Source organism: Sus scrofa, chromosome 11 (assembly GCF_054392235.1).
Source record: "Sus scrofa isolate SSC_HxYL_T2T_F1_AM1 chromosome 11, Sscrofa_HxYL_maternal_Yorkshire_Landrace_v2.0, whole genome shotgun sequence".
Taxonomy (NCBI): Eukaryota; Metazoa; Chordata; class Mammalia; order Artiodactyla; family Suidae; genus Sus; species Sus scrofa.
Window position 1 is genome coordinate 74,995,135 of NC_139393.1, and position 16,354 is coordinate 75,011,488.

At 43.6% G+C, this 16,354-nt stretch overlaps 1 protein-coding gene across 35 annotated transcripts in view; it reads right to left on the reverse strand.

Moving 5' to 3' along the window:
- The window catches only part of DOCK9 (dedicator of cytokinesis 9), a 222,272-nt gene that overhangs the window by 10,495 nt on the left and 195,423 nt on the right, over positions 1-16,354 (reverse strand). For 25 of the 35 annotated variants that reach the window (XR_014819796.1, XR_014819797.1, XR_014819794.1 and 22 more), the window contains 4 exons: positions 9,051-9,173; positions 7,830-7,943; positions 6,140-6,286; positions 2,336-2,546 (listed from right to left, as the gene is read on the reverse strand). Coding sequence is in view for 21 of the 35 variants with exons in the window: in XM_021065839.2 (XP_020921498.1) it covers positions 2,336-2,546; positions 6,140-6,286; positions 7,830-7,943; positions 9,051-9,173 (595 nt within the window). In the remaining 14 variants the exon portion in view is untranslated. Of the gene's footprint in view, positions 1-2,335; positions 2,547-6,139; positions 6,287-7,123; positions 7,160-7,822; positions 7,944-9,050; positions 9,174-16,354 lie in introns of all 35 variants that reach the window. The other 10 variants (XR_014819789.1, XR_014819790.1, XR_014819791.1 and 7 more) reach the window with 2 other exon arrangements.

Consider the following 16,354-nt stretch of genomic DNA (forward strand, 5'->3'; position numbering starts at 1 on the left):
GCAGAGCCCGAGAATTTGCATTTCTAACAAGTTCCTGGGTGATGCTGATGCTGCAGACCAGGGACCACCTTTGATAAGCACTGATTTGAGGTCAGCACAGCTGCAGAGATAAAGACAGTAAGCTGGTAATTCTTGATAAGCTGGTAATTCTCAAGTGACTCCATCTAGAAATGTAGTTATTTTGCTTAATAAGAGTTTGCGACTGGAGTTCTCCTCGTGGCTCGGTGGCTAACGAATCCGACTAGCATCCATGAGGATGAAGGTTCGATCCCTGGCCTTCCTCAGCGGGTTAAGAATCTGGCGTTGCCGTGAGCTGTGGTGTAGGTGGCAGATGTGGCTCAGATCTTGTGTTGCTGCGGCTGTGGTGTAGGCCGGCAGCGACAGCTCTGATTCGACCCCTAGCCTGGGAACCTCCATGTGCCATGGGTGCAGCCCTGAAAAAGCGGGAAAAAAAAAAAAAAAAAAAAAAAAAGCCAATTTGCTACTGTGTCCATGAGAAAATCAATTCACTTACATATAGGGAGGGGCTGCCATGTTCCAGGACAATATTGTTTGTGCTTTACATGGTACCTTATTAGTCTCAGAGCAGGAGCAGAGACTCCTTAAGGAACATAGGGTTTTGGGGATTTCTTTGAATTTTAATTTTTTTTTTTTTTTTTTGTCTTTTGTCTTTTTTGTTGTTGTTGTTGTTGTTGCTATTTCTTGGGCCGCTCCCGCGGCATATAGAGGTTCCCAGGCTAGGGGTTGAATCGGAGCTGTAGCCACCGGCCTACGCCAGAGCCACAGCAACGCGGGATCCGAGCCGCATCTGCAACCTACACCACAGCTCACGGCAACGCCGGATCGTTAACCCACTGAGCAAGGGCAGGGACCGAACCCGCAACCTCATGGTTCCTAGTCGGATTCGTTAACCACTGCGCCACGACGGGAACTCCCTGAATTTTAATTTTTGTGTTGGTCCCCCACAGGAAGGGTGAAGGATGGCGTGCAGTGCTGTTCTGAGCTATGTCACGATGATCCGCATTCTTTCTTTGGTAACAGCTTTACTGAGACTTAAGCGGCACACCCCACAATTCACCCGTGAAGTGCACGACCCAGTGGTGCGGGTGGAGCCCCACCTGCCCCGCACCGTCCTCCCAGCCTTCACTTAGTATCCTGATGTGCCCTGGTCCCGACCAGGAGGAGCACCTGAGAGCACCGACTTTTGGACAAGCAGGGGCGCCCTCCTGGTTCGGCTTACCCGGCCATTCTTTGAAAACTGTGCCTCAGTAGTGGACACAGACACATCAGCAGCTTCCCTACCGATTTTCTGTTTAAGTCAAAAAAGAGATTTATTATGAATAGTGCTGCAGTGAACACAGAGGAGCACGTATCTTTTTGAACTATAGTTTTGTCTGGAAATATGCCCAGGAGTGGGACTGCTGGGTCATATGGTAGTTCTACATTTAGTTTTCTGAGGAACCCCCAAACCATTTTGCATAGTGGCTGCACCAATGCACACGCCCACCAACAGTGACGGAGGGCGCTCTTTCCTCTACATCCTCGCCAGCATTTGTTACTTGTAAGCTTGTTAATGATGCCACTCTGACCAGTGTGAGGAGGCACCTCACTGTAGTTTTGATTTGCATTTTCTCTAATAATCAGTGAGGTTGAGCATCTTTTCATGTGCCTACTGGCCATCCATATGTCTTCTTTGGAGAAATGTCTATTGAAGTCTTCCTGGTCCTGGGGGTGTGCCAGGTGAGACCGGCCGGCCACTCTGAGACAGATGGGAGGGATCTATCTAGCCTCATGTCCCATTTGTTCACTCTGCCTGAAATCTCTGAGCAGGCTCATGCTGGGACCTACGCCACAGACATGCATAAGGGGTCTCTTCCCATGAGGCAGATGCAGAGGAGATAAGAACCCACTGTTTTCACCAGATTTTTTTTTTTTTTTTTTTTTTTTTTTTGCTGCAGTGTATAGCAGCTTGATGTAGGATCTCATTTCCCAGACCAGGGATTGAACCTGGGCTGCCGCACTGAAAACACTGAATCCTAACCATGAGACCACCAGGGAACTCCCTCACCAGATTCTAAAAAGGGTAAGTGACCTGATATTGAATATGAACTTCTGGTCTGGTAGAGGAAGAAAACACTAACAGGTAAATACAAAAACATCGTCAGAATTCAAAGGCAAGCATTCGACTCATGTTAAACAGAAATGGATACGTGAGTCAAGGTAACTAAGCCTGAGGGGCACTTCCAATGCTAGGAGCTTTTGGAGAGCTCTCTATCTTGGTGTCCGGGCTGAGGCCTGGGCGTGACTCTTTGGGAAAGGAGCGGGGCGGCCTTACCTGTCAGGATGGTGCGCCGTTTGCACTGCTCCTCCACGCCCCCCTGCCTCTTCCCCGTCTGGGTGAAGGGCATCTCAAACATGAAGCGGCGAATGTTGTGAGACCTTTCGAACTCCGTTTTTCTTTCTTGCAGTTCTTTTTCATCAAAGAACGGGACCACATGCGTCACCTGGATATACGCGTACTTGGAATCCAGATCCTTAGGGTTGACCTTTAAAAGAATAAAGGAAGGGGAAGATTGGCACTGTTTGAAGGACTCTAAAGCAGGCCTAGGAGTTCCCGTCGTGGCGCAGTGGTTAACGCATCCGACTAGGAACCATGAGGTTGCGGGTTCGGTCCCTGCCCTTGCTCAGTGGGTTAACGATCCGGCGTTGCCGTGAGCTGTGGTGTAGGTTGCAGACGCGGCTGGGATCCCGCGTTGCTGTGGCTCTGGCATAGGCCAGCGGCTACAGCTCCGATTAGACCCCTAGCCTGGGAACCTCCATATGCCGCAGAAGCGGCCCCAAAAAATAGCAAAAAGACAAAAATAAATAAATAAATAAATAAAGCAGGCCTAAGCTGTAGTTTTCTACTTTGTTTTTGTAAAAGTCTTGGGAAATTTCAGAAAAGTTGGGAAAAAAAATACTACAACAAACACCCCAACACCCACCACTTAGAACGATTGCTAACACTTTGCTGTATGTGTTTGTATGTGGCCGTGTACACACACGCACAGGCACACTTTTCGTAGCAGAAGCATTTCAAAGTAAGTGGTTCCCACAAGGACACTTGAGCTAGCATCGCCTGACCCTGGGGACATTACCCCCATAACCACAATACATAATCATATCTAACCCCATCAACACCGATTTCCTAACAGCACCCAATGCACCCAGTTTGGATTAAAATTTCTCAAATGTCCCAGAATGTCATTTATAGCTATTTAAGTTTGAAGCAGAATCTAATCAAGATCACATTTTACATTTAGTTACATCTCCTTAGTCTTCTTTAATTTAGACAATTTTTTTAAATGACATTGACTTTTTTGAAGACGTCATGCTAGTTTTCTTGCCAAATGACTCCACATCTGAATTTCTCTGATTATACATAAAAAAATGAATTTTTTTAACATATCTGGCTGGAGAGAAAAATGTTCTCAAGGAGTTCCTGTTGTGGCACAGTGGTTAACAAATCCGACTAGGAACCATGAGTTCGATCCCTGGCCTTGCTCAGTGGGTTAAGGATCCGGCGCTGCCATGAGCTGTGGTGTAGGTTGCAGACGAGGCTTGGATCCCACGTTGCTGTGACTCTGGTGTAGGCCAGTGGCTACATCTCCAATTCGACTCCTAGCCTGGGAACCTCCATATGCTGCGGGAGCAGCTCAAGAAAAGGCAAAAAGACAAAAAACAAAAAACAAAAACCAAAAAACTTAGGTCCCCAAATCATAATTAATCTGTAGACAGATTAGATTAGATATGAAATGATGTAGATGAATTAATTTAATACAGGAACAGACTAAGACTACTCTGATCATAAGTTTAGTTCCTTATTAACTCAGCATGTGAATGCTTTGGAAACTATAATGCTAGAACTTGTGGTGTTGACTTCTGTGTCATGGTAGAAAAATCAAACACAGGCATTTTCCATAAATAAAAAAAAAAGAAGTCTATTTTATTAGGGACACAAATCCATTGTGCACATATTGTTTTTAAGCTTCTAGAGCAACGCAATGGGTGAGAGAAATGCCTGTGTAGAGAATGTGCAGATTCTCCTGGAGTGAGGGCAGGCCCACAGCTGCGGCCAAGAGGGGTTGGCTCGTGCCAGCTTCTAACAGAGACGTGTGTGACGGAAAATGAAAGCCAGAGGGGAAAGTGAACGCTGCAAGTTCAGAAAATACACAGGCATGAGTTCTTTCTCTTTCTTTTAGAAAAGGCCATCTGGGAGTTCCTGTCGTGACTCAGTGGTTAACGAATCCGACTAGGAACCATGGGGTTGTGGGTTCAATCCCTGGCCTTGCTCAGTGGGTTAAGGATCCAGCGCTGCCGTGAGCTGTGGTGTAGGTCGAAGACGCAGCTCGGATCCTGCATTGCTGTGGCTCTGGTGTAGGCCAGCGGCTATAGCTCTGATTAGACCCCTAGCCTGGGAACCTTCATATGCCTCGGGAAGTGGCCCAAGAAATGGCAAAAAGACAAAAAAAAAAAAAAAAAAAAAAAAAAAAAAGAAAGAAAAGAAAAGAAAAGAAAAAAAACTGGCCATCTGGCCCATCACTATAACTGCATTCGAACTTACTAACTTAAGTTTCTTTAGCAGAAACAACTTAAAGGCAGTGGAAACGAACGTTCTTGCCTATTTCCAGCGGTATCGGCCTGGTTTTCTTTTTCCAAGTTGTATGTGTGCATCAGCAGAATGAATGCAGGGCTGGTGTTTGGGGAAGAGAAGAAGGTCTGGTAGGTGTTCCAGCTGCTGCTTTGAGGACCACATATTAAAAGGGCGAGATGAACAGGGGCAAGAGAACCTTGAGAGAAGGCTGTAGGGTTAAAGCCACAATCTGACCCAAAGGTTCTGGTCTCAGAGAAAAAAAGCAAGTTGGACTTGAGAGATTTGGTCTAGAAAGGAAGTAGGCTGTACTGAGGTTTCTGGCTAAAAATGGGCAAACAATGTCTGTCTGTCCCTTCTCCTCGGTGCAACTCTATAAAAATGACAGTAGAGAGTTAACCACAAGAACCAAGGAAAGAGGATGGGAGAAGGCGGTGGGCGAGTATGATGAATTTCTGGGAGGCAGGTGCGGGGAGATGTGCCACCTGACCTGGCACAACGGAAAGTTCGAATCCGATCCCCAGAAGAAGGGCAACGACAAGGGAGTCAGAGAACCCCCAGACGCCTGCTGTTACAGACAGCATGTCCGTGTCCCCCAGATTCTCCTGTACACTCTTAACCTCCACGGGGATGGCATCAGGGGGTAGGAGGTGATTAGCTCACGAGGGTAGTGCCCCCATGAATGGGATTAGCGCCCTTATAAAAGAGACCCCCAGGGCTTCCTCAGTCCCCTCTCCCTGTGAAGACACAGCAATGAGACAGCAGTCCACGAACCAGTAAGAGCCGTTCCAGACACCGAATCTGCTGGCACCTTGACCCTGGACCTCCCAGCCTGCAGAACTGTGAGAGTTAAGTATCTGTGGTTTATAAGCTCCCCAGTCTGTGGAATGTGTTACAGCAACCTGGCTGGACTGCCATCTGCAGAGAGCCAGCACAAGGATTAGGGTGACCAGGACAGGGGTGGGGTAGAAACCAGAGCGAGAGGCCCAGAGTCTATGAGGACCGGGAAAATGCTGGGTTAAGAAAGGGCTTCCTGAGAGCAATGCAGCAGAGGCCAGCCTTCCTAATTAGAGCTCATTAATACAGACAGACATGCCAGCTTAGTGGTTCCTTCCTTGGCCTGTCTGTCTGCCTGTCCATCTGTCCAGACACCAGCCAATCAAAATATCAGGTAATATACCCACTGAAGTGCCAGAAAAGGTGCAGTGACAAACAGAAACTTGGCCCCCACTCTCACCATTTCTAAATAGCTGGACTAAAAACAATCTATCCTTTTAGTTATTTTGTAAAAGAATATCTTTTTAAAATTATGAAATAACGGTCTGCTTAATGAAGGACATCTGGAAAGCACTGAAAGGTATTGAGAAAAAAATACCTTGCTATTCAAGGCCAACCATTCTTAACGTTTTCCGGAGTTCCTTTTTCTATACACATTCATAAATCTACAATACCTCATCAACATACATTAAAAATCAGTATTATGTGAAACGTTTCCGAGCATGGTCATACCTTGCCAGAATCCTGTATCATTTTGACATTTTCAGAACCAAATTTATCCGAGTAAAGTTTAAGGAGTCTCTGAGAAATTTCTGACAGAGGCGTGAGTTTGGGTTCCTTGTAAATATACTCCTTTCCATCTTCATCTTCAAAGAATCCCTGCGACATAAAGCACAATGAGAGCCATCCCCAAATAGCAGCCCAAGGCTCACACCCAGGAAGGATTCTTTCGTTACAGGGGTTTAAAAAAAAAAGCAGGGGAATGCTTCTAAAATAAAATGAGGTTTTCCAATAGGAAGGAACATGATCATGTGCAAAGGTCTGGGTGCAAAGACGAAGGAAAAACATGAAATTGCAAACACATCCAAGAATGCTGGCCTCAAGCATTGAGGGAAATGAAAGATCGAGGATTCAAGGCTGTGTTCTCTCGGTGAGGTTCAATGATGGGATTCAAGCCTGTTTCACATTCCCAAGGAGCAGAACTGACCAAGACGCTATCTGCTGGCTCAGAAACACCCCACCCCCTTCTCCTGGCCTCTTCCATTCATGTGGGATTTTATGGCACAAATGGAAGCACTCCAGTCTGGAGGAGGTTTAGTCAAAATTATGTGAAGTTGGTGTATATCCCATTCTGCTTTACTGATGAGGGAACTATTAAAGGGCTGTAGCATAATATCAGAAAATATTTCCACTAGCACCAGCCACAGCTGTTCCAGCATCAATCATGTCTGAATACAACAAGGCTCAGAATTGCATGGGAAGTGAAAAAGGTTGAAAATGTAAAATTCCCAGATTGAGGTTAATGTTTGAAATAAATTAAAAAAAAAACATTTCTCATTCAAAATAAAAGAGAAAAAATGGTACAAAAACACAGTATATATATATATAAAAAAAAATGCAGGCTAACATGAAACCAAAAACACCCACATCAAATTAGGAGTTTAGATGCAGTCATTTCACTACATTACTTGCTTTTTAAGCATTTACTGTAATTACCTCCACATCTGTTTCACTGTCTGTAAACTGGTATTGCTATAAAGTTATAAAAGACAATAAATAACAGCATAAATTGAAGGTTATATAACGCTCATAGAAAACCACACGCCCTAAATAAATGGATTCTAATTTATACTATTTAATCATGTTAGAGACTTGGAGGTTAAACTTGCAGTTACATTTAAATGAACCCTTTCCTACAGGGTTTTTGAAATATTATAATGGCAAATCTACTTGCAGACATATTATAGTATAAAAGATAGAGAAGCACAGGGACAAAGGAAACCAGAGAGCCTTAATTTTGGTTTAAAACATGCAGTATAGATGCGTAAGGGAACAGGTGATTTATGTCTGTAGATGGAATAAAACGTTAATTTCTTTTGGAGTTTGTAATGACTGGACAGATATACATACAGACTTGAAAAGGAAACTTGCAAACCACACTGAAGTACCAAAGATGCCGCTAGAGTGTCTTTTAGGAGGAGAACTTACCGCTGCCTTAAGAAAGTAATAAAGAAAAGAAAGGAAGAAAGAAAAAAAAAGCAGAAAGTTTACTACGAGGAAGAATCATACTAAACATGACAAATTCATCAAATTATCATTTTTAGAAATGAGAAAGTCTACGAAATACAACTTTATAGAGTTTAAACAAGAAAACCCCCCAGAAAGGACGTGGGGTGGCCTAGAGAACAGAGGGGCAGCTCACCTGACCGAAGAAGGCCACTCGGAAGTACGTGCCCAGGAGCCTGCGGCCCGAGTGCATGACCTCAGTCACTTTGCTGTAGGCTCGATGCAGCGTGTCGTACAGGTGGGCCAGCCTCTGGAAAGCAGAATAGACCCCATTTCTTCCCACTTGCAACTTGGAGAATCGATTTAAAAATAACAACAGGATGAGATCACAGAGGTGAAAATTCCTTGGACTTGAATTAAAAACAAAACAAAACAAAACACAACAACAACAACCAAGAGGCGTTCCCGTCATGGCGCAGTGGAAACGAATCCAACTAGGAACCATGAGGATGTGGGTTTGACCCCTGGCCTTGCTCAGTGGGTTAAGGATCCGGCGTCGCCGTGAGATGTGGTGTAAGTCGCAGACACGGCTCAGACCTGGCATTGCTATGGCTGTGGCGTAGGCCGGTGGCTACAGCTCCGACTGGAACCCTAGTCTGGGAACCTCCATATGCCACAAGTACACCCCTAAAAAGACAAAGAAACCCTCAAACAAACAAAACCAAGAATGCATTCTGAGGAGTTCCCGTTATGGCTCACTGGGGTAAGAACTCGACTAGTGTCCATGAGGATGGGGGTTCAATCCCTGGCCTTGCTCACTGGGGCAAAGGATCTGGCGTGGCCACGAGCTGTGGTGTAGCTCACGGACGTGGCTCGGATCTGACGTGGCCGGGGCTGTGGTGTGGGCCGGCAGCTGCAGGCAGTGATCAGTTGTCCACGGTACCCGCAGGGCCGTCCTGCACAGATTCCCAGCGCAGTGAGCAAATTCTGTTTTCAAGCGCACATGAAATGTGGGAGATAGTCAGGCCCCCTGATGACGTTTCTGCCTTTGCTTCAGCTACTCCCTTCCTGAGTAAGAGAGCGGACAGCCTTCCCCGGAAGGACTCAACCAACGAACACGCCTTCCCCGCGCCGGTGGAGCAGGGAAGAGTTGTGAGGAGAAAGGCTCCTGGTGACTGTAAAACTCAGGTCTGGGCAACCTTTCCAGAGTGGAGGGCCGGAACTCCCGCGCCGTCGGTGGAGATGCGGGGTCTGGGGAGAGGTGGGGCCCTGAAGGTGGCGACGTCCGTGTCACGTGGAGGGTCAGAGACCACCTGCTCATCAAGTGGCCTGCCTGCACTCTGTGCGTGTCACAATGTCTGCGGTGTGGGGCCCTCCACTGCCCTCTCACACAGGAAAAAACAAACCACCCAGGTACCTCAAAATCCCTCCGCTTCTCGTAGATGGGGATGATGAGCTTGTAGATGTCGGCGATCAGCTCATAGCGCTCGGCCTTCCAGAGCCCGTCTGCACACTGTTCCAGGAGCTCCATGAGCACGTCCTGATCAAAGAAGCAGAAAGACGTGTTATATCCCAGCCAAGAAAGAGTGTTAGAGCGAACTTGACATTGCATTCCTTGCAGAACGCATGACCGGTTGAGACTAGGAGGAAAGTTCCAAAATATGTAATATCTGTAAACACTAACTTCCAAACATATAACAACCATCACTATGTTCTTTTCCTTTCTTTCTTTTTTGGCCGCCTCCTGGCATATGGAGTTCCCACTGCTGCAGTTGTGGCACCACTGGATCCCTTACATTGTGCTGGGGTGGGGACCGAACCTGTGTCCTGGCACTGCAGAGATGCTGCAGGTCCTGTTGCTCCACAGCAAAGACTTCTTTTTTTTAACAAGCTATTTTTCAAGCATGTCTACAAACAGAAATGAAGGGCTACATTGTATGACTGTAACAGTTATCTACTTAGAAAAAAAGTGAAATTAATAGTTTCACACGGACGCAATTTTGTTTAGTTCTCTTTTTCTAAATATAATTTAGAATGATCTTTTTTTCCTTTCCGAGGAACAATGACAATGCTGAGAGATGGAGACTAAGCAGGACTTCAAACCAATTTAAACATCTTGGAGCACTTTGGTGACAGTGTATGGTAGTGCCTGCCTCACCAACATCCGTTCCCCCTTCCTCTAGAAGTTTCTACCTACTGAAGTTTGGGTAGTCACCTCACCTCCATTCAAGCCCTTGCACTTTGGAAGACGCTAACGTTACCTATAACTCAAGGGCTGGGGCAGGTGGCTGAGGTTTAATCCAAATAGCACAAGTCTATCTCCGGGCCAGTCACTGCTTCATCATGGGTGGACATGTGACCTAAACTGACTAAACAGGTGAATTTTAGCATCCCTGCTGCAATGCTGGGGCAGAAGCGCTCTCAGTAGACTGGACATAGGGAGGCAGCGGGTGGCTTGACTGGGGCTGGCATCCATCCCATGGCCAGCCAGGGCCCGTCTGCCTTAAACAGAGAGAGCCCCTCCTCCATCCCAAAGTAACTGTAGCTTTTATAACTTTGTGAAATATGCAGATTGGGTTCTGTGAATTTCTCTGCGGAATTTCCTAATGGGAGCCAATTGATTCAGCCTTTGTTGTTTAAGCCTACTGGAGTGGAGTTTCATTAATGATGTTGAGTAAATTTCCATGTGCTTATTTGTCATCTCCAGAGCTTTGGTGAAGTGTCTGTTCAAATCTTTTCCTGACTTGCAAGTGTTGATGGTATAGTTGTGAGCATAGCTGCTTTGCAAATCTTTTCCTGACTATTCTTCTACAGGGTTGTTTATTTTCTTATTTTTGGCTTCTGAGAGTTAAGTCCTTTACCAGACATGTGATTTGTGATTTTCCCCCAATCTGTAGCTTGTCTCCGGATTTTCTTAACAAACAATGCCTTTGAAGAGTAGAAGTTTCTTAATTTTGATAAAGCTCCATCTATTGAGTTTATATTTTCTGGATTGTGCTTTAAATATTATGTTAAGAAATCTTTAAGCCAGGTGCACAAAGACTGTCACCTATGTTTTCTTTTCTCAGAAGTTTCATAGTTTTACATTTTGCATTTAAGTCTACGATCTACTGAGTTATTTTTGAATATGGTTGTTAAGCATGGATCAACTTTTTTTTCCCATACGAATGTCCAGTTGTTCCAAAAGCATTTGATGAAAAACAGTCCTTTCCCCCTTGAAGTGCCTTTGAATTTTTGTCAGAAAATCAACTGACCATATGTGTGTAAGTCTATTTCTTGCTTCTCTCCATTGACATGTCTATCTTTGTGCCAAACACCACACTCTCTTGATCACTACTGTAGCTTTATCACAAGGGTTTCTCCACAGGGACATGAGCTATATTTTGGGCCAGATAACTTTTTTTCTGGGCTGTGCTATGCATTTACAGAATGTTTAGCAGCATGCGTGGCCTTTGCCCACTAGATGCCAGCAGCAGTAGCACTTCCCTCCCTCCGCTTTCCAAATTGTGATATTAAAAAATCTTTTCGGACACTGCAAACCAGCGATAATGGAAAAAATAAAAATCATGATTAAAACAAACAAACAAACACCTTTTCAGACACTACCAAGTGTCCCCTGGGAGAAGAAGAGCAAACAGTCCCACCGCCTTCTCTTGAAATCAGATAGCACGGCTCTTCCAACTTTTTCAAAATTATTTTTGCTAGTCTAGTTCCTTTGCTTCTCCATATTAATGTTAGAATCTGTTTGTCAATTTCTACCAAAATTCCAGTTGGGGGTTAGACTGGGCTTGCTTTGAATGTATAAATCAAGTTAGGGAGAAGTGATGGCTTAATGGTACTGAGTCTCCCACTCCATTTATTTAGGTCTTGAGTCTTTCATCAGTGTTTTGTAGTTTTTAGCATACAAATCTATACAGACTTATATGCAATTTTTCAAGGTTTTTGATGCCATTATAAATTGCACTGTTGTTTTAATTCTGATGATTTATTTTGGAGGAAGAGGCTTTGTCTGAACAAGATTTAAAGATTTCCAGCACATGTGTTTGTAGGAATTACACAAATAATCATTAACAATATTGTGAAACTATGGTATAATAATCTCTAAATATGAAGAAGGTTGACTGATTTTTGCATACTGATCTTGAATCCTGTGGTCTTGCTAAACTCAGTTCTAGTAACTTCTTTGGTAAATTCTTTCAAGTAACCTCTGTCAAAAAGACAAATGTATCTGATGTCAATATACAGTTTTACTTCTTTTTCTTACCTTATTGCACTGGCTAGAACCTCTAGCACAATGTTGAACAGCGGTGGTAGAAGCAGATAGTCTTATCTTGTTCTCAGTTTTAGGGGGAAAGCATTCAGTCTTTCACCATGAAGTATGATGTTAGCTGTAGGGTTTTTTGGTAGATAATCTTTTTCAGATTGAAGAAATTCCTTTTTATTACTAGAAGGTTTTTGTTGTTGTTGTTGTTTGTTTAGTTGGGTTTTTTTTTGGGGGGGGGGGTCTTTCAGAGCTGCCCCTGAGGCATATGGAAGTTCCCAGGCTCAGGATTGAATCGGAACTGCAGCTGCTAGCTTACACCACAGCCACAGCAATGTGGAATCCGAGCAGCATCTATGACCCACACCACAGCTCACGGCAACACTGGATACTTAACCCACTAATTGAGGCCAGGGATCGAACCTGCATCCTCATGGATATTAGTTGGGTTTGTTACTGCTGTGCCACAACGGGAACTCCTGTTTTTGTTTTTTTAAGTCTTGAATGGATACTGATTTTTTTCCCAGTGGTTTTTCTGCATCTGTTGAGATGATCATGTTTGTCCTTATTTATTTTATTAATGTGGTGAATTATATTGATTGGTTTTCCAGAGTTGAACCCCACTTTTCACGACATGCTCCCTCTTATTTACATATTTCTAGATTAAATTTGCTAATATATACACCTTTGAAGGCTTTTATAGTTGCCTTTTAACATGTTTGAATCCTCCATGACACTGTAAATGAAGGGCGGAACCTGTGTTTTTCATTCCCAGCCTAATGTTTCATTATAGTCCTAATGTCTGCGATTTATAGGTCCAAAGAAAACAAACGTTTTAAAAGCCGTTGTGAATCAATTTACCAGAAAATACTATCCGACTTAAATAAACCAATCTTTAAAGCAAGACATTTAACTCCTATGTCATATTTACAACACACACAAATCATAAAACTGCCATCTATGTGACTGAACTCTGTGCCAGTGCTTACAAAGAGGTGTACTGATTGGTTCTTACTTTTATTGTAGTGCAGTAAATGCAAACACTAAAGCCAGATACAGGTGCTAATTATCATAACAGCTCTAGACAAAGAAAAAAAAAATCAGTAAAAATTCTAACACCATATCTTTTCCTCGTGCATCTGTATTATGAAGATGCAAAGCCTCTCTTCATTTTCTTTTAGTTTTGTCTAAAGTCTTTTCCATGGAGAATCTATCTAAGTTAAACATGACAAACTTTTATGATTCTTCTCATGCCTCTGATTATGAAAAGCCACAGAACAGAAGAGCATAAAAATGAAATTTGTAAGTGTCAACATACTTACTTTACCATGTTTGTAAAACCGGGGAATGCAATAAAGTCTAAACGGATTCAGTAGTTATGAGGATCAAATAAGATTTTACCCATTAAAACGCTCTGAAAACTAAATGCTAGATATAACTCCCCGGGCTGGTTAAAGAACTCTCTTTTATTTTAATCATCACTTTGCACTTTGTATTGATTTTTGAAAAATGTCATCTTCCTTCTTTTAGGTAATATCCTACCACACACGTGCCACGTTTACTACATGTAGCAGTCAAGAATTTTTTTTCTTTTTCTTTTTAGGGTCACAGCATATGGAACTTCCCAGGCTATGGGTTGAATTGGAGCTGCAGCTGCCGGCCTATACCACAGCTCACGGCAACTCGGGATCCTTAACCCACTGAGCAAGGCCAAGGATCAAACCTGCATCCTCTTGGATACTAATTGGGTTCTTAACCTGCTGAGTCACAACGGGAACTCCTCAAGGCATTCTTCTGATAAGAAAGTGGTCATGGCACGGCAAGTTACCATCTTAAAGCTGTTCTTAGGTTTAGCTTACAGACCACTCATTTGGCCCCTTCCTTTCTCACTACTGGGCTTTGGTTTAAAGTATAGCATGGTCCACACTGTAGATGTAAACACGCAATGCTGACACCCTGGGTCCAAGATGGGATCTTAATTCCCTGCCACAGCAGTTACAGCGTGGTAAGGATCTGGAGACACTGGAGCATCATCTCATAGAAAACAGATACCTCTCACTAGTGGTAAAGGTTACAACCAGGCGCAGTCACGACCACATCATTAACTTGATTCTTTCATTCATTCACTCACACACATTTACCAAGACTCTACTACGGGCAAGGTATTGTGCTTGCCACTGGGTTTATAAAACAAATCCATATAAATAAAATAAGTTTCTGTAATTCATAAAAACAGCTCTCTATACTTTTACTAAACGTGGAGGGCGGGTTAGGACAAGTTTATCAGGTTATGTCATATACAGGAAACTGGCTTTGAGGACGAAGGCTGCAAAGACACAGGGAAGTTAGCCTACGGTGCAGCCAGAACCGGGGGATGAGAGATTCATGACCACCAGCTGCCAGAGCTGCAAGTCCCTGTGAAGATACCGAAGACAGAGAAACGCACAGCGATTTCAGCTGTGCGCCAAACTGCACAGCACAGGGCAGACACTCTGAACTGAGAGCAGTAGGGATTTACGAACTTTGCAGTGGTCCCTGTGTCTCTGGTTGAGCCCTGGGGAGGCTGATGATCGAGGGAAGAGAGCGCTTTCTGCCCTCACAGAGCTCAGTCTATGCAGCTCCACGAAGAGACTATAAAAGACGGTGATGAGTGTGCTGATGAAGAAACATTTTGGGAATCAGGGATGCAGAAAGGAGCAGCATCTATTCGATAATGGGGAAGGGGTGCCTGGAAGGCTGCAAAAGTGATGACTGACTGAGTCTTAAAATGATCAGGAGCTAGTGAAGCAAAGGTGAAAGCGGGGAGTAGGTAGGAAGAGAGGGGCGACCTTCCAGGGAGAGGGAACAGCATGGGCAACGACAGGGGAGCAAGGTGCATGAGAAACTTACGAGAAGTTGGGGGGGGTTGGAGTATAAAATCTAAATCAGATGGGACAAGGGAGGAGGCTGGGGAGGTGGAAAGATTAAATACACAGATTAAATAGCCACACTCGACGTTGTCCATGTCAAAAGTAAGTTAATAACTGAATACAGATAATTTTATGAGACATGAAAATGCAGAGGTGTACATCAACTGCCACCAACAAGCAAGTACTAAGGAAGATGCTACTTGATTTTAAGACGATGTTCTACCCATCTTCATAGGGTATCTAGTTTAGCCTTTGATATATATATATATATGTATATATATACATATATATATATATATATATATATATTGTCTTTTTGCCATTTCTTGGGCCGCTCCCACAGCACATGGAGGTTCCTAGGCTAGGGGTCTAATCGGAGCTGTTGCTGCCGGCCTACGCCAGTGCCACAGCAACACAGGATCCGAGCCATATCTGCAACCTACACCACAGCTCACGGCAACGCCGGATCGTTAACCCACTGAGCAAGGGCAGGGATCGAACCCGCGACGTCATGGTTCCTAGTCGGATTCGTTAACCACTGCGCCACGATGGGAACTCCTGAGATATATTTTAAATGGTCCTAGATTGAGTCACTTAAAAAATACATAGCAAAGAGAATTTGAGGGTCATCTCCTAAATCAAATGCTCCCAATTGGGAGAGTAAGATTTGAATACTCTTTTTACTCTTGTTTGTCAAACTAGACACACCTGTGAAGTTTAATAACAATGAAACCTGATTCCAAGTAGCAAATCACTACTATGGACAACTGAATTCATTATGGAAAAATCTACCATATGTGGTATAAAAAGATGGACTTCAATCAGGGAAATGCCTCAGAATGGTGGAAAATAAGAATGTCTGATAAAGAGAACAGGGCTCAGTAAATTAACTTACATATGCTATTGGACATCTGCTTTAGGAGCCATTCAGGATCTATACTTTATCAGTCTGAGTATCACTTAGAATTGTAAAAAAAAAAAAAAAAAAAAAAAAAAAAAGGTAATATATACTATAAAAAGCAGAGTAGGCACAAACTTTACCCCAAAACAATCTAAAACTGGCTTTCATTTTTAAAAAGCTAAGTCCTTCTCTTATTAGAGGGTATGAATTACTGAGCATCAATGCTTAATTTGGTAAATTACTCAGGTCAATGTCAACTCTACACCTAGACATTTACAACTCATGCATCAAGTAACAATTCTTTGAAATGAAGTAACCAGCAATCATAGAGAGTTAAATTTGAGAGGCTATACATCAACACAAAATCATGAAGAGCCATAAAAACTAAGACATCTTAGTAACTAAACATTGGGGCCCACTGTATTAATAGTCTCAACAGAAATTCCATGGATTAATTTACTTTGAATTCTCAGCAATCACCTGAGGATGAGAACTAACACTGACAATGGTCAGAGAGTGCTGACCTTGGGAGGTGGTCAAACTGAAGGCCTGAAAGCTTCCCCACCCTGTTTAAAACCTAAATGCCTAGTTACTTTTCCCTAAATTGTCAATACACAGGAAGAACTGTTAGTACCGGTGGGAGGGGGAAA